Source organism: Coregonus lavaretus (assembly GCF_964263955.1).
Source record: "Coregonus lavaretus genome assembly, chromosome: 20".
NCBI lineage: Eukaryota > Metazoa > Chordata > Actinopteri > Salmoniformes > Salmonidae > Coregonus > Coregonus lavaretus.
The window spans coordinates 7,950,411-7,968,677 of record NC_140007.1 but is presented as its reverse complement, the minus strand read 5'-3'; the positions used below and the strand labels follow the sequence as shown (position 1 = coordinate 7,968,677).

Sequence of the window (18,267 nt, the reverse complement as noted above, 5' to 3'; positions counted from 1 at the left end):
ATAAAAAATGAATAACGGAAAAGTGGTGTGTGCATATGTATTCACCCCCTTTGCTATGAAGCCCCTAAATAAGATCTGGTACAACCAATTACCTTCAGAAGTCACATAATTAGTTAAATAAAGTCCACCTGTGTGCAATCTAAGTGTCACATGATCTGTCACATGATCTCCGAATATATACCTGTTCTGAAAGGCCCCAGAGCCTGCAACACCACTAAGCAAGGGGCACCACCAAGCAAGCGGCACCATGAAGACCAAGGAGCTCTCCAAACAGGTCAGGGACAAAGTTGTGGAGAAGTACAGATCAGGGTTGGGTTATAAAAAAATATCAGAAACTTTGAACATGCAACGGAGCACCATTAAATCCATTATTTAAAAAATTGAAAGAATATGGCACCACAACAAACCTGCCAAGAGAGGGCCGCCCACCAAAACTCACAGACCAGGCAAGGAGGGCATTAATCAGAGAGGCAACAAAAAGACCAAAGATAACCCTGAAGGAGCTGCAAAGCTCCACAGCGGAGATTGGAGTATATGTCCATAGGACCACTTTAAGCCGTACACTCCACAGAGCTGGGCTTTACGGTAGAGTGGGCAGAAAAAAGCCATTGCTTAAAGAAAAAATAAGCAAACACGTGGGAGAGACTCCCCAAACATATGGAAGAAGGTACTCTGGTCAGATGAGACTAAAATTGAGCTATTTGGCCATCAAGGAAGACGCTATGTCTGGCGCAAACCCAACACCTCTCATCACCCCGAGAACACCATCCCCACAGTGAAGCATGGTGGTGGCAGCATCATGCTGTGGGGATGTTTTTCATCGGCAGGGACTGGGAAACTGGTCAGAATTGAAGGAATGATGGATGGCGCTAAATATAGGGAAATTCTTTTTCAGTCTTCCAGAGATTTGAGACTGGGACAGAGGTTCACCTTCCAGCAGGACAATGACCCTAAGCATACTGCTAAAGCAACACTTGAGTGGTTTAAGGGGAAACATTTAAATGTCTTGGAATGGCCTAGTCAAAGCCCAGACCTCAATCCAACTGATAATCTGTGGTATGACTTAAAGATTGCTGTACACCAGCAGAACCCATCCAACTTGAAGGAGCTGGAGCAGTTTTGCCTTGAAGAATGGGCAAAAATCCCAGTGGCTAGATGTGCCAAGCTTATAGAGACATACCCCAAGAGACTTGCAGCTGTAATTGCTGCAAAAGGTGGCTCTACAAAGTTTTGACTTTGGGGTGTGGGGGGAGGGTGTGGGTTGTCTTATCTCTCGTTTGTTTCACACATTTTTTTATTTTGCATCTTCAAAATGGTAGGCATGTTGTGTAAATCAAATGATACAAACCCTCAAAAAATCAATTTTAATTCCAGGTTGTAAGGCAACAAAATAGGAAAAATGCCAAGGGGGGTGAATACTTTCGCAAGCCACTGTATAGTGAGTAATGTTCTGTTGTTCTTGCCACAACCAACTCCTTGAAAAAGATGCAATGCTGTGCACATGACTCCTACTTCTGTTTTAACACTGGATATATGTGCTTGGATTTGGATGAAATAATTTGTTAAATGTCCAGATATTCTAATGTGACCCTGTTTCCTGAACTGTTCAACGAGCTGACCGAATGTACACTGTCAGTCCCCAGAATGATTTAAGGTTAAACATAGCCTACCTGGATTGAATTTAAATCAAACCAAATATCTCTACAAGACATGAATAGCCACAGTTTCAATGTATAGTACAGAGACAACTTTAAAAGTAGTTAAAAGATAACCTCCCTGCAGATTTCGACTGGCCCTAGTTATTGCCAGTGAAGACCACACCAATCAGGAGGACCATTTAGAATCCCTCTGTGATTCAATTACCTCTCATTCAATTTAGACAATTTAGAGAGGAAGGACCATGTTTGTGGCCAAGGTTCCCACAGCTTTATGGTTCACAGTCATGAAACGAGGTTGCAGTACTGCAGGAGATGTCTCATACCTTTTTCACCATCCTCTCTAAATCAATAGCTTGTACTCGCTGGTATTTTGGAAACAGCAATGATACTGTATTTAATATTTCTGGGAAATGTATAGCTATGTAGGCCAAGGTCTGTTATGGTTATCAGTGAGAGTAAAATCGTTGTGATGTAGTTTGGAGTAGAAGCGTATTAGCCCATATTTCCTGAACCATTAATCTGCCATCATACCTGTGTTCCAGGAAGTACCCAGAGCGCCCAAAAGAAGGGGCCATTATATAATCAAGGCCTTGGTGTAATGTTAAATATTGTTTTTTACCACCCCACCATGGGCTCTACATAACTCAAGTCGTATAACACTTCTGCACAGCCACACTATATCCTGATGGTCACTATTTCAGTTTTATGTTTCACTCTCCCCCATGTAGCCTGAACGATATCCTGCTGAGGGCTGAGAGGGAGGGAAGATAGAGGGTTGAAATGAGGGAGAGAGGTGGGGATAGATGTGAAAGAGGAACTCTGAGTTCTGAGTTTTATATGAAACTCCTTAAACATAGCATACAGTATATTGTTTGACCGTACAGTCTTCTTCCAGTCAGGCACACTTGATATGGTACACACGGTAGTCTGATGTTGAATCTGTCCACCATATAGGAGTGTTGTAGCTGCTGCTCTCTGGGGCTGAGGTTCCGTAGCGAGGGCCACCGCTGTGAGGCTCACAAGTACCTGGGTTACCCCTGCAGCCACGTCTTCCTCACCTGCTGTGAGGGAGAGGAGGGGAGGGCAGGGGAGGAGGGACAGGGAGGAGAGGGAGACGGCTGGGACACGCTCAAAGAGAGACCCGCACTGGACCCCACTGCAGTGGCAAAAAGAGGTAGAGTCTTGCAGACACGCACGCACACACTACACACACCACTGCACTCTCAAGGGGTAGTGTAACACACCAGTGTACTGCCAAAGAAAGGCACAAACGAGAGCCTCTTTACCTCTCCTTACTAAAGAGAGGCTTTGTAGAGGACTCTTCCCACTTTGTGCACCACACTGCCCTACCAGAGTGAAGGTAGGTTATTACTATACTGTACAATATTTTACAAGTGATAGAGTTCCTGTTCTGTATTCTCTTGTATCCAACTGCCTTGGTTCATCTGCTTTACTTGACTCTATTATACTGTACAACATAGAGGTAAGGCTATTAGTGACAGTCCTCTCTCCTTGCTCTGTAGTGTCAGACAGCCCGTTCCCTAAAGAGGCCTTCTCCATCGGGGAGGAGGAGGAGCAGGAGAGGGAGAACACGGTGGAGGGCCCTCCGGAGGTGGAGGATGTAGATGAGTGCCAGGTGTACCAGAGGACACTGTGCCACCACAGGTGTATCAACACCCCTGGCTCCTTCAGGTGTGCCTGTTACCCTGGCTATGTGCTGCAGCAGGACACGGCCAGCTGTGTACCAGGTAAAGGAAAACTGCTCGTAGGTTGTTAGAATATGTCAGACCATGCACCTTACAGTACTCCACTATACTGTATGTGAAAGATCACTTCGCTAATAGCCTGGGTGTCTGACTGTTTCGGCATTCAATAACGGCACACAGTTGCCTTAATTGGCAAGACGACGGCAAGTTGGAGAAAGTGGAAACAGATTGGCACCCCTAAAGTATATAACAGTTATGTAAATGTAAGTCCATAAAACCACTGAGAGAGGGCTGATTCTGGAGTGTAGTACCTTTGTGACAGGTACGTTGTGCCAAATAGATAGATGCTGTACCTGTATATCGTTAACGTCTCATACTGTTTTGATAAAGCCTCTTGTCACAGTTATTATAACAGTAGCCTACATGCATTTAGATAAGTAAAGAAAGTATTTCCAGGTATTTCCAACCTGCTGTACTGTAGGCTACTGTAAGTGTGCCATACCTTTAATGGGGCTTTCACCAGCACAAGCCTGTCTCAACAGGAATCTGATGTGAGACCTACTTTACAGAAAATGACAGTTAGTCCCAATAATAAAAACAGGTTTGTCTGCAGACCATGCCTTTTCCTGTCGTACCCCAACTCTCTCGCTTTCTGAGGGAACTTTCATCTGTGCTCTGTTGCTGTCTAGCCTCATATCTGTGGATGAATTGAAGGCATTTCACAGATTTCTCCTTATCCGCAAAGATAGGATGACTCTGGGTGGTTTGTTGGTTATACTGTTTAATTAGTATTTTCCGTGATGAGAATAGTCCTGTTTTCACAGAGACGGTGGATGAAGAGAACAGACTGAGAGAGGATGACAGGCCAGAGGTTGAGTCTACCTCCACCGTACCCCCCACCACTCCAACCCCTGTAAACCCATGTGAGGGTGAGTAGAACCTGACTGTAGGCCAGGGTGGTGCCTATCTACTGTAAACCTGGCAGACCCCAATGTCTACTGTGTTTTCATATGTTCAAATCAGTGATTAGTTTTGATAGGAGAACCCAAATGCATGTCTGGAACCATTAGGGAACAGCCTATTAGGTAGGAAACAGTCATTAGACAGCCATCCGGTCCCTTAAGAGACCCCAAGGCCCGTAAGGTTTTCAGTTATGCACCCTTCTATTGTGATTCATGTCACATTCCTTCACATTACCGTTTTTTCCTCAATACCATTCGATACCATTCCATTAATTCCGTTCCAGCTATTACCATGAGCCCGTCCTTCCCAATTAAGGTTCCACCAACCTCCTGTGGTTTAAATGTCACATACAAGTATACAGATTGCATCGAAGGCCATGAAGCTCCTGTGTGTATTGAGAAGTCTCCAGCTATCCCTGTGTAGTCCAGCATATTATATCTAGTGGGGAGGTCTCCTCAGGGTGTTTGTTTGCCTCCATAACTCAAGGGTGGGGTCCGGTCCCAGCGGGCCACAGGAGGAAATACAATACGAACAGGTCAGGGGTCAAAGTGGAAACAGGAAATGAGTGAATAGGGATACAGAAAATCACACCAAGGTTATCTAACACACACACGCAAGGCCAGGGACTTGCCCACTCTGACTTATGTCACCCTGACTACTGTTGTGTTTTGGTGTGATGTTGTGCCCCTCTGAGCAGGAAATAGTCCCTGTATGCAACAGTGCTCCCCAGTGGCCAGAAGGCCTCACTGCTCCTGTTTCCCAGGGTTCTCTCTGATGGCTGACAGGCAATCCTGTGACGGTAAGGGACACACACACACACACACACACACGCACACACACACACACACACTAATCCCCTTTTTTTCACAATGACACTGGAGGAGGAGACGCTCGGCTGCAGACAAACAGAACCTTATATTCAGAGGCAGGCTCCACTATGGGATTAAATGAGTTTCTATCTATGCGATCTCATACTGTACCTACACTACTACACGTCACACACGTCTACTGGTTGAGATCTCCCTGAGCAAATCAAATCAACACACAATATGGGATTGTGTGGTTGTATGGTTCAGTGGCGGTCGGTGCCGTTTAAGATGAGGGAGGACGATTTTTCTATTTTTATGAGCATGGCCTTATTTCTATTGCAGCATATTGGATGACTGTCATTCATATTCCATTCACCCAGTTCAATGTAACAGCGGTTTAGGCTACTACATGATACTCAAATTTTCCCTATACCCATCATGAGGTTGCTACAACCTTGCCATGGAATGAAAGTTTACAACGTAGGTGCACACAGGTCGAGAGAAAAAGTTGAGGTGACAGACAGTGACACATTCAATACCGCCTTGCACACTCTTGCCTGCATCTAGCTGATCTAGGGTGTAATCATTAGTCCAACAGTTGCAAATTAGAGTTTCTATTGGACAAATTCAGGTATGTTTATCCCAGTTTCGTTCCGTTTAAGAAACGTTTTTCAACAGAATCGGCAGAATGAATACACCCTTGATCACGCGTAAACACAGTTCACTGTCATAGCAGCCACGTTGTGTTCCTTCTCGAATCTATGCGCTTTCCTCCTCTCACCGTTTCCCTTCGCTTGTGGACTTCAATGCACAACACATCAGCTGTATGTGACAAGGCAAAAAAAACTTTACAAACCATATCATAACCGCTACACACATCCCACATCGTTGTTACCATATTAGGTAAAGTAACGTCATAGTCAACATAGCTAATATAACTAATGCATTAGTAAACCCACTACAATCATGCATTAACGTTACACTGTACAGTCAGTAAGCAGTTTAGCACTTACACCGTCGGGCCCCGGTGGCAATACATTAGTAAAATCAAAGCTTACTTTGACTTGGAAGAGTTCCAGTGTTGTGTTGGATAGTCATAGCCAGCTAGCTAACATAGCATCTCTCTGTTTGAGCAGGGTAATTGAGTAGGCTAAACTAGCTAGCTGCATTTGCTAGCTCAATAAGTGAAACTGTAAAAAAATGACTATCTCTCTTTCTTGCTTCTTCTTCATTTTGGAAGAAATGTATTTGTTCAAAACTGTTCAACTATTGTCTTTCTCTCTCTTTGAGTCAACTACTCACAACATTTTATGCACTGCAGTGCTAGCTAGTTGTAGCTTATGCTTTCAGTACTAAATTCATTCTCTGATCCTTTGATTGGGTGGACAACATGTCAGTTCATGCTGCAAGAGTTCTGATAGGTTGGAGGACGTCCTCCGAAAGTTGTCATAATTACTGTGTAAGTCTATGGAAGGGGGTGAGAACCATGAGCCTCCTAGGTTTTGTATTGAAGTCAATGTACGCAGAGGAGGATGGAAGCTAGCTGTCCTCCAGCTACACCATGGTGCTACCCTACAGAGTGCTGTTGAGGCTACTGTAGAACTTCATTGCAAAAAAGAAAGTGAGTTTTAGTCAATTATTTGGGGATGTAAATGTATTTAGTATAGTTTCATCTAAAAAGGATAACTTTTTTAATGTTTTACCATTTTTATTTTTATGAAATTCACTGAGGAAGATGGTTGTCGTGACGTGCCTTTCATTATTGTGATGACTATTATTTACTGAATAATTACCTACTATGTTTAATTGTTACTAGATTAAATTAATCATGTAACAATTAACTCATTAGAAATGTGGGGCACCACGGGAAAAGTTGTTTAACGAGTTACCGTTTCCCGAATTAACTCTAAAGGTATCTTGATATCTCTTATCATTTAACAGTAATTTATTAATCATTTACCTCATATCAGTCTCATTGTGAAAGTCGTAGACTTTTTAATTCTGCACGAACCCGGGTCTTACTGATCATTCCGTACCACACAAATTTAATTATTTATTTACTAACTAATTAAAAATGATAACACAAGATACAAACACATACACGGTATAGGTAAGGATTAGAAACTAACTAACACAATATGACACTTGTTACAAAAGATAACGATTTAAAGAGAGAGAGAGTGAGCGAGAGAAAACACTTGGATACACATGGACCTATACTCCTAGTAATCCTAATAATTTGCCATGTACTGCCGCCCGTTTGGTAAGAAGTAATGCATGTATTTACGTGTTTGTCTTCGTTGTCTCTGTTGGACCCAGGCCTTCGTGGGAAGGGTCGATTGGGCCTTCTCTTTTCGGATGGCCTTTTAGATGTAAGGTTCAGATGTAAGGCTCAGATTGTCCACAAGAGGTCACAATGTCCTTCTTCTTAGTCGTCTGTTTACTTTCACTCGTTCTGGAAGTGGTCTTCTGAGGACGGCTAATCAGCTGTGTCGATGATCCCCTGTGTGGTGATGAGAGCAGTGCAGTAGACGATGGTTTGAAGAGAGTAACATGATGGTCCCACTTAAATTCACCTTCTTAGATACAGTACTTAGAACAGCTACTCAGCCGTAACATTGATTGTTAGTGGAGGCAACTTTGTCGTCTTCACTTCGTGTTGATTTTCAGGGTCGGGACCAATATGGACAACAGCTGCAGCTTGAGGTCCGTCTAGTCTGATCTGATAATTCTTATCGCAGTCTTTTATGCACTCTGGTAAAGAGGGGCGTTTCCGTCATACTGACACGCTCTCTGAGCTCCCTCGGGCGTGGCTAGTTACGAGGCAAAAGTATTATCATCACTATGATCTTGTTAGAAAGCTAAAATCACATTCCTATATTCACGAAAACATTGTCTTCCTCCTTGATATTTTCTACCCAATGTAAAGGATGTATACCTGATGTACACAGTGTAAAAGCTCTTCAAGTCACAATGTTTTCATATAATGCCTTTATACCATTTTTAATGACATTACAAAATAGACATACATTTTACATATTCCATTTCTCATCATTCCCAACATTTGGAGGTTGAAATATATTGTCCCAATGTTCATTGTTGGATGTTGAGGTTTTTGGGCGGCGAAAGTCTCTGAAACAAAGGACATTCCTTTCACCGTACTACAGGGCCAGAGATAGATGATGTGTCAAGACCGGCACAGCCCCCCCCCCCCCGTGGGTAAGAGGGTCTGGTTGTTGTCGACCATTGTCTTGGCTGATATGAGGCCTTTGATCCTCACCCAGGGGGAGTCATGACATGGTCCTCCACTGGTATGGTTGTGTGGTTGTATGGTCGTGTGGTTGTATGGTTCTTATGATGAAGCTGATTAGTGAGCTACAGTATCTGTTTAAGTCGTCTCGTAGAATGCATACGTTATGTCACACTGTGTTAGAGATTGCTCTGATTCCACATTAAAGGGATAAGCCATCTCTTCTTGCAGACTAAGACTTCCTGCTTGATGGCGGTGGACTGTTCTGTTGTGACATGGTGAATGGTGGTGCAGTGTGTTATCGATCTCTCCCCAATCCCTTCTCTCTGTGGAGGCCAAGGCCAGGGCCATGCAGACTGCTTAATCTAGCTGGGACTGGCACTGTGTTGCACTGAGAATTACACATGACTAGAGGTGACTATAGGGGTTATTCCAATGTGCTTACTTTCTCTCTGTTCTCTCTCACTCTCTCGTTCTCTCTCTCTCCCTCTTCCTCTTTCCCCCCCTCACTCTCTTTCCACACAGATATCAATGAGTGTATGATGTCCACCCGTACCTGTCAGATGAACGAGCGCTGTGTGAACACGGCTGGGAGTTTTGAGTGTCAGCGTCAGATCACCTGTCCTCTGGGTTACCAGATCAGCAACGATGTCTGTGAAGGTACTGTAGCTGCAATTTGTAGCAGCGCCCAAAGCATTCACTCTCCGGTAGGCCCATGTATAGTTGTAACTTGTAGCAACACAACAACTGTGCATTACCTTGACCTTTCACAATGTGATAGGCAGCTCCCAACCTTTCACAATTGTTTAGTTTTACAGTCATAGTTGCCAGCCTTGGGAGTGACTATGAGTCAAAGGTTTGGAGCTGCCTATCAGATCTGGAACCATTCATCATGTAAGCTACAATGCAGTTATAACACAATTTCGCAACTGACCACCAAACAAGTGTTTTTGATACTGAACGTGATTACAGACTAGATAATAGCATTATGTTGTAGTTTCGTTTTTTTTGCCTGCATACCCTCTGTCTCTGTACGAAGAACTCACTTGACTTGTGTTTATGTTGGTTGAGGCCACTGCTCCATTGTCAAAGGAAACCTCAGAGCGTTCTTCATTATTTCCATAACCCACACATGGAAGGGGATGCTAACGCCGGGCTCTTACACACAGCCGGTGTGCTCTGAGATAGATCTGTGAGATGAGCAGGTTGTTAAAGTCCTGTTGGTGAGCACTGAAGGATGAGTCTCAATGGGCTCTGGTGGCGGCTTCAACGTAAATTAAACTCATACAGCGGTGAACCAAATGAGCATTAAACTTCCCAATGGAACTTTCCAATGGGCTCATAACAGCTGCCACTTCAGACGGCTGGTTGGAGTTTGGTGTGTTTCTACTCCCCTTTGAATTCCCTGCCCATTACTTCCTACACATCGACCAAACTCCACTCTGGACTGAAGTCCCCTCCCCTCCAGCATCTTACAAAGAGAGCAACTTCCTCAAACCAGGAGCAAAATTCTCTCCTCATTGCTTACTCCAGGAGTTGATTGCCTTCCCCAATTTCTTAGCCAATAATTGCAGTCCCTGCTTGGGGAGAATGAACTCCCTGGCCTCTGTGAGCTCATCGAGCCAGCTCCCTTCTTGATTTGTTGTGAGCCAAATACCTTCCTACAGTATTGCTTTGACTGGGATTGAACACCCTGCCAATCTCTCACATGTTTATCCCTAGCCACTGTCTCTCTCTGTCTCAGTGTGTCTGGGTCTGTCAGACCTGTTCTAGCCTTATCAGGCATGTGTCAGGGCCGGGATGGTCTTAATAAGCTAGTTAAGCCCTGCCCTACCCAGGGGACATGCTGGGGCTTTAGCGTGGCACATACTGTATCATTTCCCTACAGGGATCATGGAGCCTCACGCACGCATACAGTACATGTGGTTTCACGCACAGAGTAGGACACACACTTGGTTGCTTGCTGCATGCACACACACACACATACACACACACACACACACACACACACACACACACACATATATATATACACACACACACACACACACATGCACACACACAGTCTTGTATAACTAACCTTGTTGGACACAATTCAGTCCCATTCAAAATCCTATTTTCCCTAACCCCTAAACCTAACCCTAACCCTTACCCTAACCTTAACCCTAACCCAATAACCTAACCTTAACCCTAAACCTAACCCTAGCTCCTAACCCTAACCCTAAAACTAACCCTAGCTCCTAACCCTAACCCTAAACCTAATTCTAACCCTAACACTAATTCTAACCTTAACCCTAAACCCCCTAGAAATAGCTTTTGACCTTGTGGGGACTAAAAAAAGGTCCCCCAGTTGGTCAAATTTTTGTTTGTTTACTATTCTTGTGGGGACTTCTGGTAAAGTTAAATACATCCACACACACACACACACACACACACACACACACACACACACACACACACACACACACACACACACACACACACACACACACAAAGTTGGCTCTTTAAGTCCTGTTTATGACAGATGTGATTTCCCTACAGTGATGAGGCTCTGTACAGCAGCAGATATGTCAGGATGATTGACAGCTGGGGAATCCCAGTGTAGACAGGTGGAGGAGCTGCAGCACAGAGCTGGGTCGTTCCACGAAATGGGTGGTCCCTTTTATATTTTAAGTAGAAATTGTGCACCAATATTGCACCAATATTGAATTTTAAAAGCCTATTATATTAAATGAAGTGCCCTTTATTATAGACCCCATGGATAATTGAATAAAGACTTGCTAAAGGGCCAAAATGCAGCATGTCCCGCCGTTTCACCTCTAGGAAGATTTTAACCCACTTAACCCCAACATCATTCACCATCATTGTAAAGCCCTAGTTATTTTGTTGCTTTGACAATCATTTCTGAAGATTATTATTTATTTCATGTTGTTAGTGATTCATTTACATCTGTCCCTCATTTTAAGGTCAACCCTGCTACGTGAACTGAATTTTTTTCTTCAAAAGAAACATTGAACGTCTAATAGTCAAATCATAGTGTAAAAGCAGGTGAGCTGGTTATACTCTTCTTGGCCATTTCTGGTGTTTTGTGGTGGAAAACTGAGCGGATCGAGCATAACACGTCAACCCTGTTACCCATAGATAGACATGCTAGAAATGTTTTAACAATTTCATTTGTTTTGTGAAGCTTGCATTTAATTGCCACTCCCTGTTGCACACAACAAGCTTCCATTTCCTCTGTCACAAGGGAATATGTCTGATTAAGATGAAGTCGTCAACCCTGAGAACACTAGAGAACAGGAAGACTAATGCACATCACTATTGTCTGCCGGGCTGATTTAATAGAGATAGTCGCTCTGGATAAGAGCGTCTGCTAAATGACGTAAATGTAAATGTAATAATTCCTCATGTAGAAATAAAAAGCTCTACCTGCTGTGGAACTACTGCAATGAGGATGATTGGTGGTGGGAACCTTCCTAGGATCCTCTCCGAAGTTGGAAAATGAACCATTTTATTGTTGATGGTTTCCTTAAAGGGGAGGAAGAGTGTTTGAATAAATCTATGTGAAATTATTTATCTGGCACTCTATCTCAAAGCCACTCGATCTCAAAGCCACAGTGACACAGTGACACCCAGTGGTTACAGTAGACATAACAATAACAGGCTTGCAACGTATAAGTCGTTTTGTTTCTCTTCTAAGCAACTCAATGGATTACAAACTGACAATAGTTCACCAACCAAAAAATGTGTCATATATTAGGTTTTATTTCTAGCCTACATCCTGTTTATAATGACTGTCTCTGTCCACAGATATTGACGAGTGTGTTCAGGGGACTCATAACTGTGGGCCAGGCTTTGAATGTGTGAACACTGAGGGCTCGTTCAGGTGTAACGCCAAACCTCACTGCTCCATGGGCTTCACACAGGACACACATGGGAATTGCATCGGTAAGAAGGGCTGTCCGGACCGACTGGGTGGGCTAGGCCTGGGCAGACCTGGGCCACTGTTAACAAGTGTAATAGTATGCACAAAACAATATGAACATAACGATAGTAGTGTGTCAATATGAATGTAATGGTTTACCCAGTCCAGATCAGGTACAGAGGGGTTAAATGCCACACAGATAGTGAGGTTTAATCCAACATCCAGCAGTTCAGATCAGGTAAAGAGGGGTTAAATGCCACACAGGTAGTGAGGTTTAAACCAACACCCAGCAGACCAGACCAGGTACAGAGGGGTTAAATGCCACACAGGCAGGGGATTAGAGGGGAGCACAGCAGGCTGCAGTGGGGCGGATGAAAGCCAACCCTCCTCCTCCAGTCAGTACATTCTGATGCTGAGGAATGAGCCTGAGGGACAGGAACTGGGGCATGTCTAGGCAGTTCTGAACCACTGTAAAACAGTGTAAAATGCACAGTTAGAAGATTAGAAAATAGAGTTACACACACACGCACCAAAATGATCCCAGGGAATGGAAGTGTCTGCTGTGTGTCTGCCTCTGAGTAACACAGTGTGACTAAATGGCTGACAATCTCTCTCACTCTCTTTGTCCCCTCTTTCTCCCTGTCCTCCGGTGTTCCTCTGTTCTTCCTTTTCTATCCTCCCTTCTCAAACTGCCCCTCCACACACCCACATCCCCTGTTCCCCCCTCCCCCTATGTGACCGATCCTCCCTCTTTCCTTCCTCCATCACCCCCCTCTCCATCCATCAGACATAGATGAATGTGGTGTAGTGGGCCAACCCTGCAGTCCTGGCTTTAACTGTATCAACACAGTGGGATCCTACAGCTGCCAGAGGAAGATCATCATGTGTAACCGTGGTTACCACGCAAGCCCTGATGGAGCCAGGTGCATAGGTAGGAGTAGTAAACAGATCTGTGGTTTTCATTTTCATGGTCACCATCAACAAGATCTCTCCTCTCTTCCTCTCGCCTCGCTTCCTCTCTCCCTCACTTCCTGTGTCCAGATTTGGATGAGTGTCAGAGCGCTCTGCATCGCTGTGGGGAGGGACAGATCTGCCACAACCTGCCCGGCTCCTACCGCTGTGACTGCCAGACGGGCTACCAGTACGACATGTTCAGGAAGATGTGTGTGGGTAGGTACTTTATGGCCTACTGACCTCAAGCAAAAAGAAGTTCCCGCTTTTCACTTGCTCATTGAAATGAAATCTTCGTCAGAATAGTCCTGGATGGTTTTGGTAGGATGCTTGCAATATGGATTAACATGTTCAGATGTTCTTCTGTCTCTATCTCTCTATCTTAATTTGAGAAGTAGAATATAGTCCTCTCTCTCTCTCCGAGCACCCCCACCCCACCTTCATACTGTTCCTGTAACATACCGGGGTATATGGTATTACCAGCAGTGCACACAAGGGCCACTATTTCTTTGCAAATGTAAAAAATAACACAAAAATACAATCCAGGAGGGGATTGATTGTCTCTGCTGTATATGGTATACTGCCCATGCCTGTTTTGTTCCTCTCCTGGTCTTCTCTGTATTGTGTGAGAGTTGCTGCAGTTAGTCTCCCAGGCAGCTCACTTCTGCTGCAGTCTTATCTCCTGCTGCTCTGCTCTTTTCCTCTGGGCTGCAGTCAGCCAGCCAGTCAGTCAGCCAGCCAGCCAGCCAGCCAGTCAGCCAGCCAACCAGCCAGCCAGCCAGCCAGCCAGCCAGCCAACCAGTCAGCCAACCAGCCAGCCAACCAGCCAGTCAGCCAACCAGTCAGCCAGCCAGCCAGCCAGCCAGCCAGCCAGTCAGCCAACCAGCCAGCCAGCCAGTCAGCCAACCAGTCAGCCAGCCAGCCAGCCAGCCAGCCAGCCAGCCAGCCAGCCAGCCAGTCAGCCAGCCAGTCAGCCAGCCAGCCAGCCAGTCAGCCAGCCAGCCAGCCAGCCAGTCAGCCAGTCAGCCAGCCAGCCAGTCAGCCAGCCAGCCAGTCAGCCAGCCAGCCAGCCAGCCAGTCAGCCAGCCAGTCAGCCAGCCAGTCAGGCAGCCAGCCAGCCAGCCAGCCAGTCAGCCAACCAGTCAGTCAGCCAGCCAGCCAGCCAGCCTCTGCAGAGAACAGTGTGCTGATTCACTGGGTTGTGACTTCAATAATAATGGACTCCAGTGGAATGTTTAGACTATCAGCAGGCAGCATTTCACACCCCTATTCACACACACTAAGGAGGTGTACGAACACATACATACATTTTGTATACACACTTTCTCTCTCTCACACACACATTCTCTCTCTCTCTCTCTCTCTCTCTCTCACACACACACACACACACACACACACACACACACACACACACATACACACACACTCACAATCTCCCTCCACTCTCGTCAGATGTGAATGAGTGTTGGCGCTTCCCCGGCCGCCTGTGTGCCCAGACCTGTGAGAACACCCCGGGATCCTATCAGTGCTCCTGCACCGCCGGCTTCAGCTTATCCGGCGATGGCAAGAACTGTGAAGGTGAGTGTGTGTGTGTCCTGTTACATTCCCAGTAGGACAGAGAAGGCTTTTGTTCCCCCTGTCACACCTCTAGAGGACTGTGTGATTGGACTGATAGTCTAAAGCCAGTAGTGGCTGTTGGTGGAGAGATATAGAGACATAAACATATTGCATTCTGTGACGTCATGGACATCATGACATTGTTTCAAGAGTTACTTTGAAATGGTACAGCAACGGTCTTCTTCCATCTTTGAATGTCTTACAGATGTGAATGAGTGTCTAACCAACCCCTGCAGTCAGGAGTGTGCCAACATCTACGGCTCCTACCAGTGTTACTGCAGACAAGGCTACTACCTGAGGGAAGATGGACAAACCTGTGAGGACATTGATGAGTGTGCCCAGAGCATTGGCCACCTGTGTTCCTTTAAGTGTGTGAACGTCCCAGGGAGCTACCAGTGTGCCTGTCCTGACTATGGCTACACAATGTCTCCCAACGGACGCTCCTGCAGAGGTGAGGAAACACTGATACACACATGACATACACCTAATACATACACACATTACCGCTGAGCTGACTATGGTTTGGGTTACAGACATAGATGAGTGTGCCATCGGGGCCCATAACTGCTCATTGGCTGAGACCTGCTACAACATCCAGGGAGGCTTCCGCTGTCTGTCCTTCGACTGTCCACAGAACTACCGCAAATCCTCTGATACGTAAGTTACTGTATCTCAACTCATCGGTTATCCCAGGACTCCTTGGAACAGAGTTGAACTACAGTTGAATTGAAGACTTTTAAGCTTCTGTGTTGTTGGAAAAGCAAAAAAAATGGCATTTTCAACTGCGTTTTCATGTTGCCCTCTGGGGCTGGTCAACTGTGTTCTCTTGATTTCCTCAAAGTTCAAAGATCTTTTGAGGTCTTTCTCCAATCTAGTGGAGTGTATGCGGGAAGGAACAATGTTTCCCTTGAGGGTAATGTGTCAGGCTGGGTAATCTGATCAAAGCTGTGAAACAGAAAGGCCACAGTGGACGGAGGCCATGATACATCAGCTAGGAGTCGGAAGATCTGTCTGGAATCACACTATTGAGTTTATGGCTTCATCTCTCTTCTATTTCTCTTTGGTCCTATTTTGAAATGACCTGGACAAACAGTCATGTTTTGCCTATGAGATTCTGACCCTTTGACCGCTATTATTTGATGTGTTGATTTCATGACTCTGACTCTCTGACTCGTGGTTTTACTATACGCATTCCTTCTTTTTTAATATTGTTTTTCATTATAGTGATTATGTGTGATTCTGACTCTCATTGGCTGGTCCTCTAGGCGCTGTGAACGACTGAGCTGCCCCAACTTCCTGGACTGTCAAAACTCTCCTCTGAGGATCACCTACTACCACCTGAGCTTCCAGACCAACATTGTCATCCCCGCACAGATCTTCCGCATTGGCCCCTCCCCTGCCTACTCCGGGGACAACGTCATCATCAGCGTCACCCAGGGCAACGAGGAGAACTACTTTAGCACGCAGAAGCTGAACGCCTACACAGGCGCAGTGTACCTGCACAGGCAGGTACGTGAGCCCCGGGACTTCCTGATCGACGTGGAGATGAAGCTGTGGAGACAGGGCACCTTCACTACGTTCCTGGCCAGGCTCTACGTCTTCATCACGGCTAACTCACTCTAACAGACTGGCCCCCAGCCTCCCCCTACTCCTACCCATCCTTGTCCCCCCCCCCCACTCTCCCCCTAATGGACAGCCAGTTCCCATCTGACCTCCTAGCCCTACCCCTCAATGGACAGTATGAGTTTTGACAATAAGTCAGTCAACTTCAATAATCATACCAGTTGCCCAATTTTATAACACACTGATGATTAGGTTTGCAAAATCCCTGGAATTTTCTATAAATTCCCTGGTGTTCCCGAAATCCCAGTTGGAGGATTCCCGGAATCAGGAGGGAATAAGATGGAAATCTGGAATTTCGGAAATCCGAATTCAAACCAGGATTTCTGGAAAACCAGGGAATTTATAGAAAGTTCCAGGGATTTTAGAACCCTACTGGTAATAGCAAAAGTAGTTTTGCACTGTAAAAATAAATATGTTTCAACTTTTAAAAAAGAAGTGACCTGGCTGCCTTAGAATTGGTAATGTCAACTCAGTAGTTGAAGATGAGTTGACAAAATGTAATATGAGTGACATTAGTTGATTTAACTTGATTTTAAGTCAGTGGGCTAGAGGTAACACTCGTTTTTACATCCTAAAGCAGGGGTAGGCAACTAGATTCAGCCGCAGGCCGATTTTTGTCGGAGCGGATGGTCGGGGGGCCGTAACATAATTATAACAATTTGTACACTGCAAATTGACCACAACTAAGCCCAAAAAGAGATTGTATTTGAAAAGAACAATAATTTCCATACCTTGATTACATTGAGACATGATCACATATGTCTCTTTTCTTTCGTGGAAATACTTGGGAATAGATTTCCTAAATGTATTTTTTTTACTAAATCACTTGTGGGCCTGTTGCTAAAACAGGTTGTGTTGTCAGTCAAAAAGTTACTGTATCAGTGCCTCACCCCAAATTATCATTTTGTCTTTATTTTCTATCTCCCTTAAGCTGCTGTTCCCTTCTATCCTCTTGAATAATTTTGTACCACTATGCTAATTTAATATCACAGTATATTATGACATGTATTTGTACCTCTGTATTATTCAGACACATTATGCCTGGATGTATCATATTTCTGCTGGTTTCGTAAGCTGCAAATATTTTTGGGTAAAAACTAAAACTACACAAACTGTTTGATGTTCCGTGTCTATATAACCAATAACAGTATCCATATCCGGCGAAAAGATTCAAATGAAATACCAGGCACATTTTTTTACACTTAAAATCCAATTTATGAAAAGTAATCAATTCAATGTACTTAAAAGTAAACCAAATTACTGCTACTCCTATCAATGTTCACACAGTACAAGTGAATCCAGACATGAATTTTCAACTTGTGTTAGACTTGCAGGGTGAAGTGGTTACACTATGTCAGAACATGTCATACTGCAAATATACATGTATATTTACATACCTTTTCACACCTCCCTAGTGAGATCACCACCGTGAGAGAGCCCTTCATTTATACAATCCACCCACAATATAAAGACACGTTTTACAATGACTAATACAAACAACCTAATATTATAGTGTGAAATGCCTGTAATAAAAACATATAATGATCTTAACGTATAATAATATAATGAATATATGACGCAGATTATGTTAAAACTTGTTTCTTCTCCCACTGCCACTTTTTGACAGAGCAACATCTCCATCTACAGGATATAGTGTGCTTTACACAGTCTATAGTCATACACCAGTGACGCATGGCTGGAATTCAATCAAACTCACAATGGCAATGTTTAGTGTCTGTTGACAAACTGCTGCCCACATACACTA

At 44.6% G+C, this 18,267-nt stretch overlaps 1 protein-coding gene across 2 annotated transcripts in view; it reads left to right on the top strand.

Moving 5' to 3' along the window:
• The window catches only part of LOC311147359 (fibulin-2-like), a 51,946-nt gene extending 33,846 nt beyond the window's left edge, over positions 1 to 18,100 (top strand). For both annotated transcript variants that reach the window (XM_084184046.1, XM_084184045.1), the window contains exons 5-16: positions 2,613 to 2,832; positions 3,182 to 3,406; positions 4,189 to 4,293; positions 5,025 to 5,126; positions 8,912 to 9,046; positions 12,197 to 12,334; positions 13,099 to 13,242; positions 13,353 to 13,481; positions 14,715 to 14,840; positions 15,085 to 15,330; positions 15,413 to 15,536; positions 16,145 to 18,100. In XM_084184046.1, the coding sequence (XP_084040172.1) occupies positions 2,613 to 2,832; positions 3,182 to 3,406; positions 4,189 to 4,293; positions 5,025 to 5,126; positions 8,912 to 9,046; positions 12,197 to 12,334; positions 13,099 to 13,242; positions 13,353 to 13,481; positions 14,715 to 14,840; positions 15,085 to 15,330; positions 15,413 to 15,536; positions 16,145 to 16,502 (2,052 nt within the window). In that variant the 3' untranslated portion in view covers positions 16,503 to 18,100. The remainder of the gene's footprint in view (positions 1 to 2,612; positions 2,833 to 3,181; positions 3,407 to 4,188; positions 4,294 to 5,024; positions 5,127 to 8,911; positions 9,047 to 12,196; positions 12,335 to 13,098; positions 13,243 to 13,352; positions 13,482 to 14,714; positions 14,841 to 15,084; positions 15,331 to 15,412; positions 15,537 to 16,144) is intronic.
• Positions 18,101 to 18,267: the final 167 nt, after the last annotated feature.